At 41.3% G+C, this 16786-nt stretch overlaps 1 protein-coding gene across 17 annotated transcripts in view; it reads right to left on the reverse strand.

The window, feature by feature from the left end:
- LOC125467077 (neural cell adhesion molecule 1) overlaps positions 1 to 16786 on the reverse strand; it is a 501070-nt gene that overhangs the window by 96302 nt on the left and 387982 nt on the right. For all 17 annotated transcript variants that reach the window (XM_059639028.1, XM_059639033.1, XM_059639029.1 and 14 more), the window contains 4 exons: positions 15496 to 15646; positions 8607 to 8791; positions 7508 to 7604; positions 2962 to 3132 (listed from right to left, as the gene is read on the reverse strand). In XM_059639028.1, coding sequence (XP_059495011.1) covers positions 2962 to 3132; positions 7508 to 7604; positions 8607 to 8791; positions 15496 to 15646 — 604 coding nt within the window. The remainder of the gene's footprint in view (positions 1 to 2961; positions 3133 to 7507; positions 7605 to 8606; positions 8792 to 15495; positions 15647 to 16786) is intronic.

Raw genomic sequence — 16786 nt, forward strand, 5'->3', positions numbered from 1 at the left:
CGGAAAACCCCGAGATTTTTTATACGCACGTGAGGAATAAGAGAATGACCAGAGCAAGGGTAGGGCTGATCAAGGATATTAAAGGGAATTTGTGTACGGAGCCTAAAGAAATAATGACAGGTCCTTAATGAATACTTTTCTTCGGTTTTCACAACTGAGAGGGACCTAGTTGTAAGGGAAGACAGTGTGAAACAGACAGGTAGGCTAAAGGAGGTGGATGTTAGTAAGGAAGAGATGTACTAGGAGTTTTGAAGAACTTGAAGATAGATAAGTCCCCCATGGGATGGGATTTATACAAGGATTCTGTGGGAAGTGAATGAAGAGATTGCAGGGCCTTTGTCAATGATCTTTTCGTCCTCGCTGTCCATGGGTATAGTGCCAGAAGATTGGAGAGAGGCAACATCATTCTCCTGTTCAAAAAAGGGAATAGGGATAACCCCAGAAATTATAGGCCAGTTAGTTTTACTTCAGTGGTGGGCAAATTATTGGAAAGGGCTCTGAGAGACAGGATTTAAGATCACTTGGTTAAGCACAATTTGATTCGTGATAGTCAGCATGGATTTGTGAGGGGGGAGAGCGTGCCTCACAAACCTTATTGAATTCTTTGAAGAGGTGACCAAACATGTGGATGAAGGTAAAACAACGGATGTGGTAAAACAACGGATGTGGTATACGTGGATTTAAGTAAGGCACTTGATAAGGTCCCCCATGGTAGGCTCATGCAGAAAGTAAGGAGGCATGTGATAGGGGGAAATGTGGCAGATTGGATTCAGAATTGGCTGACCCTTAGAAGACAATGGGTGATAGTGGACGGAAAATATTCAATACGGTGCTCAGTTACGAGTGGTGTATCACAAGGATCTGTTTGGGTCCTCTTCTGTTTGTGATTTTTGCAAATGATTTGGATGTAGGAATGGAAGGGTGGATTAGTAGGTTTGCAGACAATACGAAGGTGGGTCAAGTAGGGCAGAGTGTGGGGGCTGTTCTAGGTTACAAAGGGACATTGATCGAATGCAGAGCTGGGCTGATAAGTGGCAGATGGAGTTTAAACCTGAAAAGTGCGAGATGATTCATTTCGGAAGGACAAATTTGAAAGCAGAATGCAGGGTTAATGGAAAGATTCTTGGCAGTGTGGAGGAGGAGAAGGATCTTGGGGTTCATTTCCACAGTTCCCTGAAAGCTGCCACCCAGGTGGATAGTGTTGTTAAGGTGGTGTACGGTGTGTTAGCTTTCATTAATAGAGGGATTGTGTTCAAGAGCCGTGAAGTTATGCTCCAGCTATACAAACGCTGGTTCGGCCACATCTGGAGTATGGTGTCCAGTTCTGGTCACCTCATTAAAGGAAAGATGGGGATGCATTGGAAAAGGTGCAGAGGAGATTTACCAGGATGTTGCCTGGAAGGGAGGGAAGGTCTTATGAGGAAAGATTGAGAGCGCTAGGGCTTTTCTTTTCAGAATGACGAAGAATGACAGGCGACTTGATGGAGGTGTGCAAAATGATCAGAGGTATAGCCAGAGGCTTTTTCCTAGGATGGAGGTAGCTATTACGAGGCAGCATAGTTTTAAAGTGAGCGGAGGTAGATATAGGGGAGATGTCAGAGGTAGGTTCTTTACTCAGTGAGTGGTAGGGGCGTGGAATGCATTGCCGGAGAGGGTAGTGGAGTTGGCCTCATTAGGGGCATTCAAGCAGCTATTAGATCGGCATATGGATGATAGTATAAGGTAGTGGTGGAGGTTAGATAGATCTTAGGTGTAGGGTAAAAGTTCAGCACACCATCGTGGGCCGAAGGGCCTGTACTGTGCTGTACTGTTCTGTGTTCTATGACCCTGATTTTGGGGCAGATTTGCATAAGGTTTTGAGAGAAAACATTTTTTGTCATCTCTGCCCCAAAGGGTGATTCCCTAATTTTAAACCAATGTCCCGTAATCCTGAACTAATGCACAGGAAGAAACATCATTTCCCCTGTCCAGATCATTCAGGATCTTCAATGAATTCATTTGTCAATCTTCTAAACTCCAATGGGGAAAAAGGCAGCCTGACCAAATAGACAACGTACTAATTTCAGGCATCAACCTGGTAAACCTCTTCTGAACTGTTTCCATTTATATCCTTCCTTAAATGTGAAGACTAAAACTGCGCCCTGTAGTCAAGATGTGACGTCAACAATGTTCTTTGTTACTGGTGCATAACATTCCTGCATTTATTCCTCTCACCATAAAGGACAGCATCCCATCATCTTCCTTGATAATATGCCATACTTGAAACTTTTGTAACTCGCACTCCCAAATCCAACTGCACCTTGAAATCTTGCTCTTACTCCCTGTTAAAGTAATACTCTGCTTTTTCATTCTTCTTGCCTAAGTGAACTACTTTCCATTTTCTTGCACTGTACTCTGCCAGGTTTTTGCTCACTCACTCAACCCTTGTCTGTCCGCAAACACCTCCTATGTCTTTTTCACAATATATTCTGCAACCCATCTTGGCATAATCTGCAAAATTAACCACTGTGCTTCTTCTGCCTTCATCTAAGTCATTGATGTAAGTTGTTAAATGATCAAGTCCAGCAGAGGCACCTGTGGAACTGCACTTGCCACATCTGACCAATCAGAAAAAGATCCATTTAAGCATACTGTTTTCTATCAGCTAGCTGATCTTCTTTCCTGCTGGTATATTACTCCCTATACCATAAGCTTTCATTTTCTTCAATAACCCTTGATGTGGCAAATACCTTATGGAAATCCAAGAACAATTTGCAAATGGTTTCTCCTTCATCCTCAGCACATGCTGTTCTGTTAAAGGGCTCCAATAAGTTGGTTCAACTTGAGTTCACTTTGACTAAACCATGCTGATTTTTAACTGTCTTCAGTTTATCTAAGTGCCCAGCTATAATTTTGTTCATGATCGACTTTCTCGTGGCAGATGTCAAGCTAAATATCCTCTAATTCTCTTCCTCAACTTACCTTCCCTTGCATCAGCATTCCTAGTGAACCATTCTTCCGTGTCCTTCACTTTCCACTCCACTAAGTATTTCAGAATTGGAACACCACCAGTTGATTCGGGTTCTTCGACCTTAACTTGCACAGTACTGGAATAGGGTATGGTATCCAGGATGGTGGGAGCAGATGGGGTTTCTGGAGCAGGAAAGTGAAAGAGAAAATAATTGTTTTAGTGTCCACAGTTTGTCAAAATTAGACACACCTACACATCTTGTTCTTAACAGTGGGGTACAAAACAATTCAAGCAAAGTGTTTTTCTTTCTACTATTTGCTGCGGAAAACAGAATACATGTTTACAGTAAAGAAGTACTGAGTCTATTTTGCATGTAACATCGTCAATCTCAATCAGCATTTAACTTTGTTGCCAGGGGACTATAAATGGAGTTTTGAAATCAAGATGCAAAATCTGGTGATAAGCTTGGAGAAGATATAAGAGCGGAATAAGGCTATTCAGCCCATTGAGTCTGCTCTGCCACTCAGTCATGGCTGATATGTTTCTCAACCATACTCTCCTGCCTTCTCCCTATAACTCTTACTAGTCAAGAACATATTTCTGTCGAACACGTTCAATGGCGTGGCCCCTACACTTTCTGCAATATTTTCCACAGATTCACCATCTCCTGGGTAAAGAAATTCCTCCTTATGTGTTTTAAAAGGTCACCCATTCACAAAGGTGCTCAGCCCTTGGGTACTAGTATCTCCTATTAATTGAAACATCTTCTCCACATCCACTCTATCCAGTCCCCTCAGTATTCTAAGAGTTTCAATCAGACTCTCCCCCTCAATCCTTCTAAACTCCACTGAGTAGGATCTAGAGTCCTCACTCAATCCTCGTATGACATGTCCATAATTCGTAAACCTCCTCTGGACCCCCTCCAACACTAGCATATCCTTTGTTAGACTGCTAAAACTGCTCACCATATTCCAGCCTTAGCTGCCTATCTCTGCTCTTGTATTCTAGCCGTCTCGAATGAATGCTAACATTGCATTCAACTTCCCAATACTACTGAACCTGCATGTTAATATTCAGAGAATCCTGAACTAGGACTCCCAAATCCCTTTATATTTCAGACTTCTGAAGCTTCTAACCGTTTAGAAAATTGACTATGCCTATATTCTTCCAACCAAAGTGCATAACCTCACATTTTTCCACATTGTATTCCATCTCCACTTCGTTGCCCTCACTCTGAGTTTGTCGTAGTTCATCTGTAGTTTCTCCACTTCCTCAACACTACCTGTCCCTCCACTTACCTTTATGACATCTGAAAACTTAGTAACAATGCCCTCAGTTCCTTCGTCCAGATCATTATGTATAACGTTGAATAGTTGTGTTCCCAACACTGGCCTCTGCGGAACTCCTCTCGTCACCAGCTGCTGTCCTGAAAATATTCCTGTATCCCTGCTCTCTGCCAATCAGCTAATCTGCTATTCTTGCCAGTACCCTGTCCCTAATACCATGGGCTCCTGCCTTATTTAGCAGGCTCCTGTGCCGCACCTAGCCAAAGGCCTGCTGGAAATGCAAACAAATCATGTCCACTGGGTCTCCTTTGTCTAAATTGCTAGTTAGCTCCTCGAAGAATTCTAAAAGGTTTATCAGCATGGCCTCCCTTGATGAAGCTGTGTGGCTAAGCCCTATTACAAGTGCTCAGCAATCTTATTCTTAATATTGGGCGTTAAATATCCAGTCTTGCATCTCTCTTATCTTTTATATGTCTAAAAAACTCCTGTAATCCCATACTTTTCATTTTTGCTGCACTTACTGCTTTTCTTTTTTTTGTCCTCTGCTGGTTTATGAAGGCTTCCCAAACTGCCGGCTTTCCATTAGTCTTCCCCACATTGTAAGCTTTTGCTTTTATGCTGTCCCTGACTTTTATTGTCAACCATGGTTGACTCTTCCTCCCCTAATTTTTCTTCTTCCTTGGGATGAATTTCCACTGCGCCTTCCAAACTATCCCCAGAAACTCCTGGTTTTTCTGCTTCACTATCTTCCCTACTAGGCTCCCCTTCCAATCAACTCTGGCCAGCTCGTCCCTCATGCCTTCATTTAACAGTTACGGGGAGAAGTTGGGAGAATGGGGTTGAGAGACATATCAGCCATGATCGAATGGCAGAGGAGGCCCAATGGGCCAAACAGCCTAATACTGCTCCATTATATGGCCTAATCGTAATACAGTTACATCTGATTCAAGCCTCTTCCTCTCAGCAAAATATATATACTACCAGAATTATGTTTACTATCTAGAATATTGTCAAAAACCTTGAATGGAGTGAGATTTTGGCTTATGTAGCATGGTCTTCACATCCAGTTCTAAATGGTCCCACTGAGCAATTCTGGTTTGACTGATGTTACTTGAGCCCTGTAGGTGAGGATGCCACCCTCTCCATTATAGATACTAGGAGGCCATAAATTCTACCCATCCCATAGGACGAATCACCCTCTGGACCAGTATAAAAATGGTTCAGAGAATGGAAGTACAATTTATGTCTGAACCTGCCAGACTGTTAATCAGACTGTGAATATTCTAATCGTTTTACACTAAGGCAACGATACTGTAATAATCTTGACTCCAACGCAAAGGAAATTATAACCATAAAGAAATCACTCCCTCCACAGAATAGAATATTGAGATGGTTAAATATTTCGAAATGAGACAAGGCCTTTAAAAAGGCAAGGGGTATGTTTTCCTCCACAGACAAATTTCTGTTCAAGAGGTTTTGCATATTAAGTGATAAGACCACGTTCTTTTTGTGCAAAAGGGAGAAAAATCTATCCCTAGACATTTGTTACTGACAATCCAGTTATTCATTTTAGCATGTGCCTCATTATCCTCATTGTCTATATGTATGAGCAAGGAATAAGTAAATTTCTATATAGAAATCTGAAGATAGCATTCACAAATATTATTGCTTTATTGACTGCAGCGCAACATGCTGAACATCAAAGTAATGGTGCATCTTTGACAGTGCTTGCAATAGTTAAGCTTCAGTGGTCTTACTGCTGACAAGCAATTTTTCTTTCTGATGTGACTTAGTATGTCTAGTTATTTTACCGGCATTTGTGTGTTATTATGGTATTTCCTACAACATATATGTTGTCTCTAGCACTGCTTGTAGACACTTCCAACTGAATATAAATATTTTCAACCCCTTGCCTAGTGCAGATGCGTCTCATCTGCTTTCAGGTTGTTTAATATTTAAACCAACCTGAACGCTACCTTATGAGCTTGGAAATCTTGCATCCTTTAATTAAACAAAGGATACACAGGAGAATGTGTTCTCCACTGTAGATGAGAAGTGTTGCTCATTTGAGTAGTCATTTGATTGCCCACATTTAATTGCCAGGAGATTGGATCTATTTCTGCATCAAATTAACATGTCCCAATTCCATGCACACTTTTTAATCAAAAAAAGAGAAACCTAGCACTCATGTGATTTTGAATACTGCACTGCAAAGAAAATGCTCCTCTCCCACTTCCCTAAAAATAATTTTCCTTGCTTTTCTATTTTTACCTTCAGTTAATTATATACTTATTTAGCGTTAGCAGAAACTTGACCTGACAAGTGACAAGCGACATCCGTGCCACATACATGCTGAGCAATGACAATTTCCAACATCAAACAATGGAACCGTTCCCCCCACTGACATTCAGGAGCATTATCGTTGCTGAATCCCTCACTATAACAACCCGAGTGTTTGAACTGAACTGGACAAGCAATCCAAGTTCTGTGGCTACAAGAGCAGGTCAGGGTCTCGGAATTCAGCAGAGAGAAACACACATCCTGACTCCACCGATCATGTCCACCATCTACAAGACATAAGTTAAGGGTGTCATGGAATACTCCCCATTTTCCCGGATGGTGCATTTCCAATATCCAAGGAGCCTGACACCATCCAGGCCAAAGCTGCCTGCTTGACTGGCATCACATCAAATAACATTCACTCCCTCCACCACAAATATGTAGCAGCAACAGCACCAATATAGACCATCTACAGGATACACTTCAGAAATTCACTGAGGCTTCTCAGCCAGCACCTTCCAAATTCATAGCCACTATCCTGAAGTACATATTCAGCAGGCAATTTGGAGCACTGTACATGCAAGCTCCCCACCAACCCACTCAGCATTCTGATTTTCTATGGTTGATAATTGAACACTGATTTTAGACGGTCCATTAAGGATGGTCCAGTCAGCCAGGTGACAATTCCATCTCACCATACTGGAAAGTCCCAGAAGTGATCTGAATTTGAGTTAATATGGTCTATGAGCAGGAACCTGAAGACATTACAAAATGCATCGTCTCCCTACAGTGTGTTATGAAACATGATTTCTTGTGGCAACTGTAAGTGGACTTACTCATCAAGTGTATTGTAAAACAAAAGTCTACAAATTCTTGGTGCACACAATTTATGCTCAACTTCAATGAGCTATTGTGGATAAAGGCAGGATAAATACAGTCACAATGGTTGCAATTTCTCTGAACAAAGTAAAGCTGCAAAGCTTATACCCACCAGCTTGCACTAGGATAAATTCTTTAGATTCCACGCCTACACGGTTGCTTGCAGTACAGTTGTATGGGCCAAAGTCATTTTCTGAATCAGGTGTGACCTAAGGAAAGATATGCAACCACACATCAGTCATCATAGGTTAAAAAATGAATTTTTATTGCTCAATGACATTTTATTCCTCACTTCTGCTCTCCTGAAAGCATGTATGGGTAGCAGATGGCTGTTCAACTTTTCAAAGAATGGCAGGTCAGAATTTATTCCCCAATTTGTTACATTTTTCCGCATAGCTTGGGAAGAAAATGAATGGTTTGACCAGGTTAAGATACAGGAGAAGGTATTTCAGACCCAGTGGCCATAAAACCACACAGTGGCTATGCTCCATAATTGCTGGCACTCCATAATTTACAGAGCTCAACCAGTGTTTCTGGACAAAAATAAGATGAAGAATCATGGATCTGAAACAAAAAAAGGAAGTGCACATTTGGCAGCATGTGTAAAGAGTAAAACAGTGTCCAATGACCCAGTATTAGAACTGAAACAGCTGGGTAATTTTAAATGCTGTTTGTTTTTTGCTAGAATCTCCAAAGATGCTGCTAGATTAACTGAGTTTCTCCAACATTTTCTGTTTCTGGATAGAGCGATCTGTGAACACTGTAGAGGCAAATGGTGAAGCTACCCATAATTTTCTGAATTTTGCCTGTTGTTAACTGATCACGTCACGGCAAATGAGAGCAGTTCTGGCCTTCAAGTCATTGTGCTCACATTGTGCTATCCATGGGAAGTTGGATGGCTGCTAAAACTGATCTGCAGACAGGTTATCCAAGTATGTTTATCCTCTATTTGGCAGAGGGTTAGAGCTACACACCCTTTCACTAAAATTAGCCAACGGGAAATGCATATTCCCAAATATTATGACCTGATTCTTTCAGAGATCAATAAAGTTCCATAAAAGTACAACTTTTTTTTGTTTAGAACACACAAACCTTTTGATGAATCATGTAAAAAGAATCTGGTCAATCTAATGTCATGTAAAATCTACTCCATTTATTTTGGAAATGAAGTATCAATTCTGCAATGAAGAGCACCTGTCTATTTCTCTTACCTGAAGGTAGTTGGTGGATCGTGTGCTGTAGATCTTTATGCTGCTGTAGTTGGAGCTTGGCAATTGCTGTCCATCTCTAAACCAGGTCACAAGAGCTACAGGATGAGCCAGAACCTCACAGGTAATATTCACAGCGTTTCCCTCCCAGGTGTAGACAGTCACAGTGCCTTGCAGCTTTGGTGCATCTGAGTGTGAGAAAAACACACACTCCTAAGTTTTCTTTCCCCGTCCAAAAAAACTGCTAAATCTTTCCATTTTTTAAAACTATATTATAAATCTAAATCCCTACTGTGAATAAAGGTCCCAGAATGGAAAGGGTGAGGGAGGGACTGGAAATTTGTTCACAGATGACATAGCAAGGTGCCCATTCAACTTGCATTAAAATGGATGGTCTTTCTTGAGCATCCTGAAGAAATCTTATACCTGTCACGTGAAAATCAAAACAATTTTAACAACAAGGTCATGTGTGAGCCTGTCCCTGACCTTGGTTGAAGCCATTTGGAGATCCAGCAGTATCTTTTATTCAAAGGAAGAGTGGCTACCTAAACGAAACACAGGCATTGCTCAGCTCATCACTCGTCTTACCTTCTTAGCATCAGCAAAATGCTGTCCTCTATGGTAGTTAGCTGGGGATTTCATGGCTTAAAGAAATTCTAACAGAATGATTTCCTCATTAAAATGCACATTAGTTACTCACCGACGTTAAAGTAGCTGTATCTAGTTGCTTCTGAGTGAAACGGACCCATACGTCATTAAAGAGGGGAGGGAGTGTGGCAGAGAGGGGGGAGGGGGGGGAGGGAGTGAGCGTGGCAGAGAGAGGGGGATGGAGGGAGGGAGCAAGCGCAGTAGAGGGAGTGGGAGGGAGGCAGCGAGCATGGCAGAGAGAAGGGGTAAGCACGGCAGAGAGAGGGGGTAAACGTGGCAGAGAGAGGGGAGGGAGGGCAGGAGCGTGCAAGGCAGAGAGAGGGAGAGGGAGGGAGTTAGCAAGCATGGAAGAGAAGGCGGAAGGAGGGAGGGAGCGAGCGTGGCAGAGAGGCGGAAGGAGGGAGGGAGCGAGCGTGGCAGAGAGAGGGAGTGCAGGAGAGAGAGGCAGTGGGAGGGAGTGCGGGAGTGAGGGTGGGAGGGAGCACAGGAGGGGGAGAGAGAGGGGAGGGAGTGAGAAAGAGTGGCAAGCAAGAGAAAGAGAAGGGCAAACGAGAGACAGCGTTGCCTTGCAAGACCCACAAGCTGAATACTTGCCTCTAATCATCACGCCCTCCTTTCAATGACCTCAACTGTTAGGTAACTTGTGATCAACTATCTTTTACATACACAGAACAGAAGTATGGCACACAATGATGGTTAGCTTTAGTCTGTAGATTGCACAATGTTCCCAGACATATGGTCAGTGCATTATCTCACACGCACACGTCCAGCTCTGGTACTGGTAGCGATGGACAGTGGCCAACGTCAATGATTAACTGCCAGCTCTCAGTTCTCAGGCTGTATATCTGCTGTTAGGGCACTCAATCACAAGGGAAGCCTGGCATTGACCAGTTCATGTCTGAAAGGCACTTGACTCCATTGGGCCTCTCCACTGAAATGACAGAGATGCTTCGCTTTTTCGCCAACCAGTACGACAGAGTATAATTTTAAGACAGTCAGCTAAACTATTAAGGCTAGATTAGAATATTATTTTTGTGCTCGTTAAAGTTCTTGGGCATGGAAAATATCTGGACTGAATCAGTCATAAAAACCAAAAAAAAAAGACACAAAGGTCAATAAGTAGACCAGGTGGGTTAGTTAAAATACATTTATGAATAGATTTTGGGCACTGGATATGAATTTGATCCACAGGATATTGCTCCAAAGCACATCACTCAAAACTGACAATGTGCAGCCACATGAGATCCATGTTGCACAGAGTTGTTGGACATTAATAATTTAATAACCTACAGCCTACATTCTGCAACACCAGAATTGCACAAACCTAAGTTCTCTTTCCAATGCAAAATTATGCTGGATATTTTCAGATCTTACATGGTTATCGTAAGTATTAGCCTCTAATCCATATTGTTCCATCTCTGCTACACTACAAAGTCAAACTTAGGATAAATTTCAGATAATGTGATTTAAAGTAATAGCTGTTGTAGTTTATGCAGCCATATGGAACTGTCATGGAACTTATGACCAAATACAGTTTATACAAACAGCAGTATGGGTACTCAATAATGGTTAGCTTTAGTTAGTAGATCTTAAATATTGTCAGTTTATTCACTGGACTTGATCAATGGGATGGATCAACAATAGGCTTATCATATAGCCCTTCAGCAATACTGAACTTGAGTTCTTTTAGAAAAAAAAGGCATTTTGTCAAAACTTATGCCTTATTTTCATCAAGACAGTTCATAGGAACACCAATTCATGAATTTCAGTGCTGATGTAATATCAGCTCTATGTATCCAAAAGACTGGCAGTATGTCTCAAACAGCATGTCCCTGTAGCTGTTGCAATACATTGACGGTATCCAACCAGCCCATGCTTGCAAAACACCCAACATATTGTCTAAAGCCAGATGTGATTCTGCAACTGGCCAAAATTTGCTGGGTAATCCTGAACATGCAAGGAATTAGACTGGATCAATTTAGGATCGTCAGTCAGGCTGATGGCATAATAGTCTTGCACATACTGGAGGCTGTACAGATTAACATACAGGGCCCTGTGCTTTGCATTGAGCCTCTTGAAACTGATCAAGTCACAGCAGTTGGTACATTTCTCACTTCACTGCCTTGATCAGTCAGTCAACTGCCTGGTACAAACAGTCAATCAGTATTAATACGTGCATTCTCATGGCAACACCTCTAGATTCCATCCACCAATCAATCTACGCTCTCCTTTCAGGCAGTCTAAATGTTAGTTTGCCCCTGGAATTAGTATTCTTATGAACTGTCCTGATGAGTACAACACGAAAAACTTGGACAAAATGCATCTTATCTCAGCAATACTCAATGCTCGCTTTCCTTTCACGATTCCATAAGATTGAAAAGTATTGTCCTCCTTTAAAAGAGATTGAAAATAAAACACTGTTCTCACTAATGATATTCAACACTGCTGCCACTTGCAAACATATCACTGAAACACCAGGCCTCTTGCGGCCTAGTGGTAGTGAACGTGGACATTATTGTAAGGACAAGTCCCACCCTGCCGCTGAGGTAACTCACAATGTGTCCAAATAGTTTGATTAAAGGAAAACAACTTATAATCAAAGCACCTAACAAAGCTAAATCCTAACAGTACCTCTTCCATTTTACCAGACAGCCTGATTGTGCTTTGATTAGCTTCTAAACAAAAATGAACTGAATCATACAAAAATTAAAAAATAAGTAACATCCTCAATCAGTGCTAATACATATGAAGAAGAGTTTTTAAGTTGAGTCTAAAGCAACTATTTTTGAGAAAAGAATTAACTTCAAGAAATATTAAGAACATTGGGTGGAAACAAATCCGATTAATGAAAGCAAACTTAAAGCGGACTGTAAACATGATTGACATTATCATCGATTTAGACATTGTGTTTACAAGCATAATGAGTCAGAAGGAATAGTGCCACTTGGGTTAACTTTTCCAAAGCTTGCAATAATGGTGCACTACAAGGCCACTCCCCTTTCCCAAAGCCCCCTTACACTGAGCCTTGAATCATCTTTAACACTTAATGTCCAAAATTTGAAACTAATACTCCAAGACAAAATGACTATTTGCGATATTGATGAATTTTTCTAGCCTGCTGCTGTGGAAATCCAAATTCAGCAAAATATCAAAACAAGTAGGTATTGTTAGTGACAGCATCACCTAACAAAGGAGTTAGTGAAACCAAAAAGCCCCTGAAAATCAAAAAGGATCCCTCAGGAAATCTCAAGTGGGTCCCTCAGAATAAGGAAAGTTGTTTTAAGCCCTGATAATGTGCAGAAAGGAAGGAATGAGGCTACTACCGCTGCCAAGTGGGCAAGCACCTATCCTAAAGGTTGCACTTCACCCTTCCCATGTTTGAAACACTTTTCAAAATAAAGTGAATGCTTACTTCCACCAAGGTCCACTCCAACTATTTTATTTTGCGTACAGTATAGTATTGAGGTCAATTGAGCTTTTAACATGCTGAATTGACACTTAATGACTTACTTACAAATAATGGGTCAGCTTCCAATTTTTGCATGTGCCCGTGGAGTGGGTTTGGTGGTGGGCAGGCCAACTGATCTATATTACAAGTTCCCTTGAAAAACAAGCCCAGCATAGTTTGCAACTTCCAGCCTGTAGCCTGCACAGATAATGCAAAGTTTCCCTGCTTTCATGTTCTGTTCTCCTCACAGCAAAAAACATTCCATTCACCTCTGTAATCAGTTGCTGTACCTGCATCTTAATTTTGTGGCATTCATGTGCCAATACACTCTGGGTTCTACAATTTTTTCCCATTTAAATAAAATGTCCAAACCCAGGATCAGAAATTATCTCCATATTGATGTAACTGTATTTGAATTTAGATTGCAAAGTGAAATATGATTTGAAATGTCATTAGTAAGTATTGTAATTAGGCAAATTATTACAATTAAGGCACAAAATTTTCTTTGTTCAGATCATATTGTAGTTTGCCAGATGTTCTCATTTATTTATATTGTACTAAAGTATCTAAAATAATAGATGAATTGATTAATGTCTTTTATAAAAAGCAGAAAAAGTCAGCGAATCTGGATTGTTTCTTTTACAATGTCATTCAAAAAAACGTTTAAGGACTGGACACTACAATATGAGATTGTTTGGAGGAAGAAAAATCTAGATGTCTTGGATATTTCTTTGGAATCGAACGTGAGAACCACAGCGATAGGCTTAATTGTAGAGGACTCTTGTTCAAGTGAATGGAGATTGTAACTATAATGTTAGTTCAGGAACCCTTTCTGCTGCAGTGTGATACAAGCCATCAAGCAACTTTTTATAAACATGGTCACTGAACATAGTAATTTAATGATCTGAAATAACTGTACAGAGGCTAGTATCCTGTCACCAAGTCACCCTTTTGCGTGTGCACTGTACACTGGTCATGACTGGCCAGCTCAGAGTCAGTCCATGAAGTCAGGAGACTCTCCAAATTCCCTGTTTATATCTGTCAGCCAGGGTTCCCTCAGGTTAACAAAGAAACAAACAAAGAAACAAAGAAACCTACAGCACAGGAACAGGCCCTTCGGCCCTCCAAGCCTGCACTGATCAAGATCCTGTGTCTAACCTGTCATCTATTTTCTAACGATCTGTGTCCATTTGCTTCCTGCCCATCCATGTACCTGTCCAAATATATCTTAAAAGACGCTAACGTGTCTGCGTCTACCACTTCTGCTGGCAACGCGTTCCAGGCACACACCACCCTCTGTGTAAAGAACTTTCCGTGCATATCTCCCGTAAGCTTTCCTCCTCTCACTTTGAACTCATAACCCTTAGTAATTGAGTCCCCCACTCTGGGAAAAAGCTTTTTGCTATCCACCCTGTCTATACCCCTCATGATTTTGTAGACCTCAATCAGGTCCCCCCCAATCTCTGTCTTTCTAATGAAAATAATCCTAATCTATTCAATCTCTCTTCATAGCTAGCACCCTCCATACCAGGCAACATCCTGGTGAACCTCCTCTGCACCCTCTCCAAAGCATCCACATCCTTTTTGTAATGTGGCGACAAGAACTGTACACAGTACTCCAAATGTGGCCGAACCAAAGTCCTATACAACTGCAACATGACCTGCCAACTCTTGTACTCAATACCCCGCCCAATGAAGGGAAGCATGCCATATGCCTTCTTGACCACCCTATTGACCTGCATTGTCACCTTCAGGGAACAATGGACCTGAACACCCAGATCTCTCTGTTCATCAATTCTCAGTCAATGGATCCACCTGATTTCTATCACTACATAATTTCAGGCATTTTGAGTTTTGATTAAGACAATAATCCTAATTTTAATTGACCTTTACTTTGGATCTTGTGGTAGAAAAATGATGTGTATTTGTTCTTTGTACAGAAAATCAGCATTCAGCTTCATGAATGTGTGAACTGACCCCTTGACAACAGTTATAGTTGCTGAGAGAGCCTCGTACCTTCCTTGATCAGTGATTCCTGTAGTCACCATTGATAAATAGGTGAAATTTTCTTTTAAAGTAAAGGAGCATTCGAATGGATACCAGAGAAGTGGGGGTGTTTCCTGGGCTTCCAGGTAGAAGAGACAAAATTTGAACTTATTACTGGGTGACTTGCTTTTATGCTAAATGATGCTCGCAGAACAGGAACAATTGACCTTGGGTTCAGGTTCAATTCAGCACCAATGTTAATGGCAAAATGAGCAAGAGTACCTGTCTCAGGAAGAAATCATGAGCCAAATCTAAGTGTTTGCCAAAGGAAAATCACTTGGACTGCAATCAAACATACTCTCATTTACACCTTTAAAAGTTACATTGACTGGAGCCAAGTGGAATCTATTTGGATCAGTTCTAAAGACAGGTCATAGACTTAAGTATTAGATCTGACTTTCTCTCTCCACAGATGCTGTGAGACTGGATGTGCCTTTCCAACATTTTCTGTCTTATGTCAAATTTCGAGCATCTGCAGTATTTTAATTTTAGAAATCCCTGATCTCCGTCTTAAAACTGTGACAGTGAACATGGAGAGGAATTGGGAATGGATTATGGATTAGTAAATCAGGATGAAGATAGCACTATAAGATGTAGTATACTTTTGAAAGGAAAAAATATACAAGTTTAAAAAAAAGTTCTCTGGAATTATTTAACTTCACTTTCGTGCTCACTGTTAAATCAGTTCCTCAATAATTAATGAAAACAAAGACTAAGACATGAAATTCAAGTTGCATTAAATTTACTTACACTGCACTTCCAAGTACATGGACTCAGAATCCTGGCCAATTGAATTCTGAGCCTTGCAGATATATTGTCCAGAATCTGTGTGCTGAATGTCCTTGAGAGTCAAGGAGGAAACTCTTGCATGGCTTTGAACTTCAATTCTTCCATCCATAGTCTGACAGATAAAGAAAGTGAAGTAGAAGTTAGAGAATTGTTTTCGTATTGAAGTAGTGATTACAAAAGGTTAGAAACAGAAACTGGTACATTCAAATTGCTCTGATTTCACTTTTTTAAAGATTTCTTGACAGTAAATATATTATACAGAGTCTTTGCTTAAAATATAATGAAGTGATATTGATTTGTTATAGAGAGAGTAGGAACTGCAGATGCTGGAGAATCTGAGATATCAAGGTGTGAAGCCAGATGATCACAGCAGGCCAAACAGCATCAGAGGAGCAGGAAAGCTTGACGTTTCTGGTCGGGACTCTTCTTCAGAAATGGGGGAGGGGAAGGGGATTCTGAAATAAATAGGGAGATGGGGGAAGCAGATAGAAGATGGATAAAGGAGAAGATACGGTGAGAGGAGACAGACAGGTCAAAGAGGCGGGGTCAGAGCCAGTGAAGGTGAATGTAGGTGGGGAGTTATGGAGGGGATAGGTCAGTTCAGGGAGGACAGGCAGGTCAAGGGGGTGGATGAGGCTAGTGGGTAGGAGATGGGGGTGGGGATCCAGGTGGGAGGAATGTTCAGGGAGGCAGGGACTAGCTGGGCTGGTTTTGGCATGTGGCCAGGGGACAGGAGATTTTGAAGCTTGTGAAGTCCACATTGATATGCTTGGGCTGCAGAGTTCCCAAGCAAAATATGATAGGCTGTTCCTGTCCCTTTTGGGTGGCATCATTGTGGCAATGCAGGAGGCCCAGAATGGGTATGTCGTCTGGGAGGGGGAGTTGAAATGGTTCGTGACTGTGAGGTGTAGCTGTTTGTTGCAAACTTAGCGTAGGTGTTCCGCAAAGGGTCCCAACCCAAAATGTCAAATTTTCCTGCTCCTCTGATGCTGCTTTGCCTGCTGTGTTCATCCAGCTTCACACCATGTTATCTCTGATATTGATTTGTGGCCTTTTGCAATTTTTCTTTTAAATTGCATAATACACACAAAGGTTAGGGCTTCTCCAATACTTGGCATGAAATATTAACATCCATTCAAATTGATTTATACATTCATAGATGTTTGAAAACAATAAATGATTCTTGTGCTGCTACTGGTGGTTAATTTAGAGAATATGCCTTTTTGTAAGAACAGATGTAACATGATGAAAT

Source organism: Stegostoma tigrinum, chromosome 32, assembly GCF_030684315.1.
Source record: "Stegostoma tigrinum isolate sSteTig4 chromosome 32, sSteTig4.hap1, whole genome shotgun sequence".
NCBI lineage: Eukaryota > Metazoa > Chordata > Chondrichthyes > Orectolobiformes > Stegostomatidae > Stegostoma > Stegostoma tigrinum.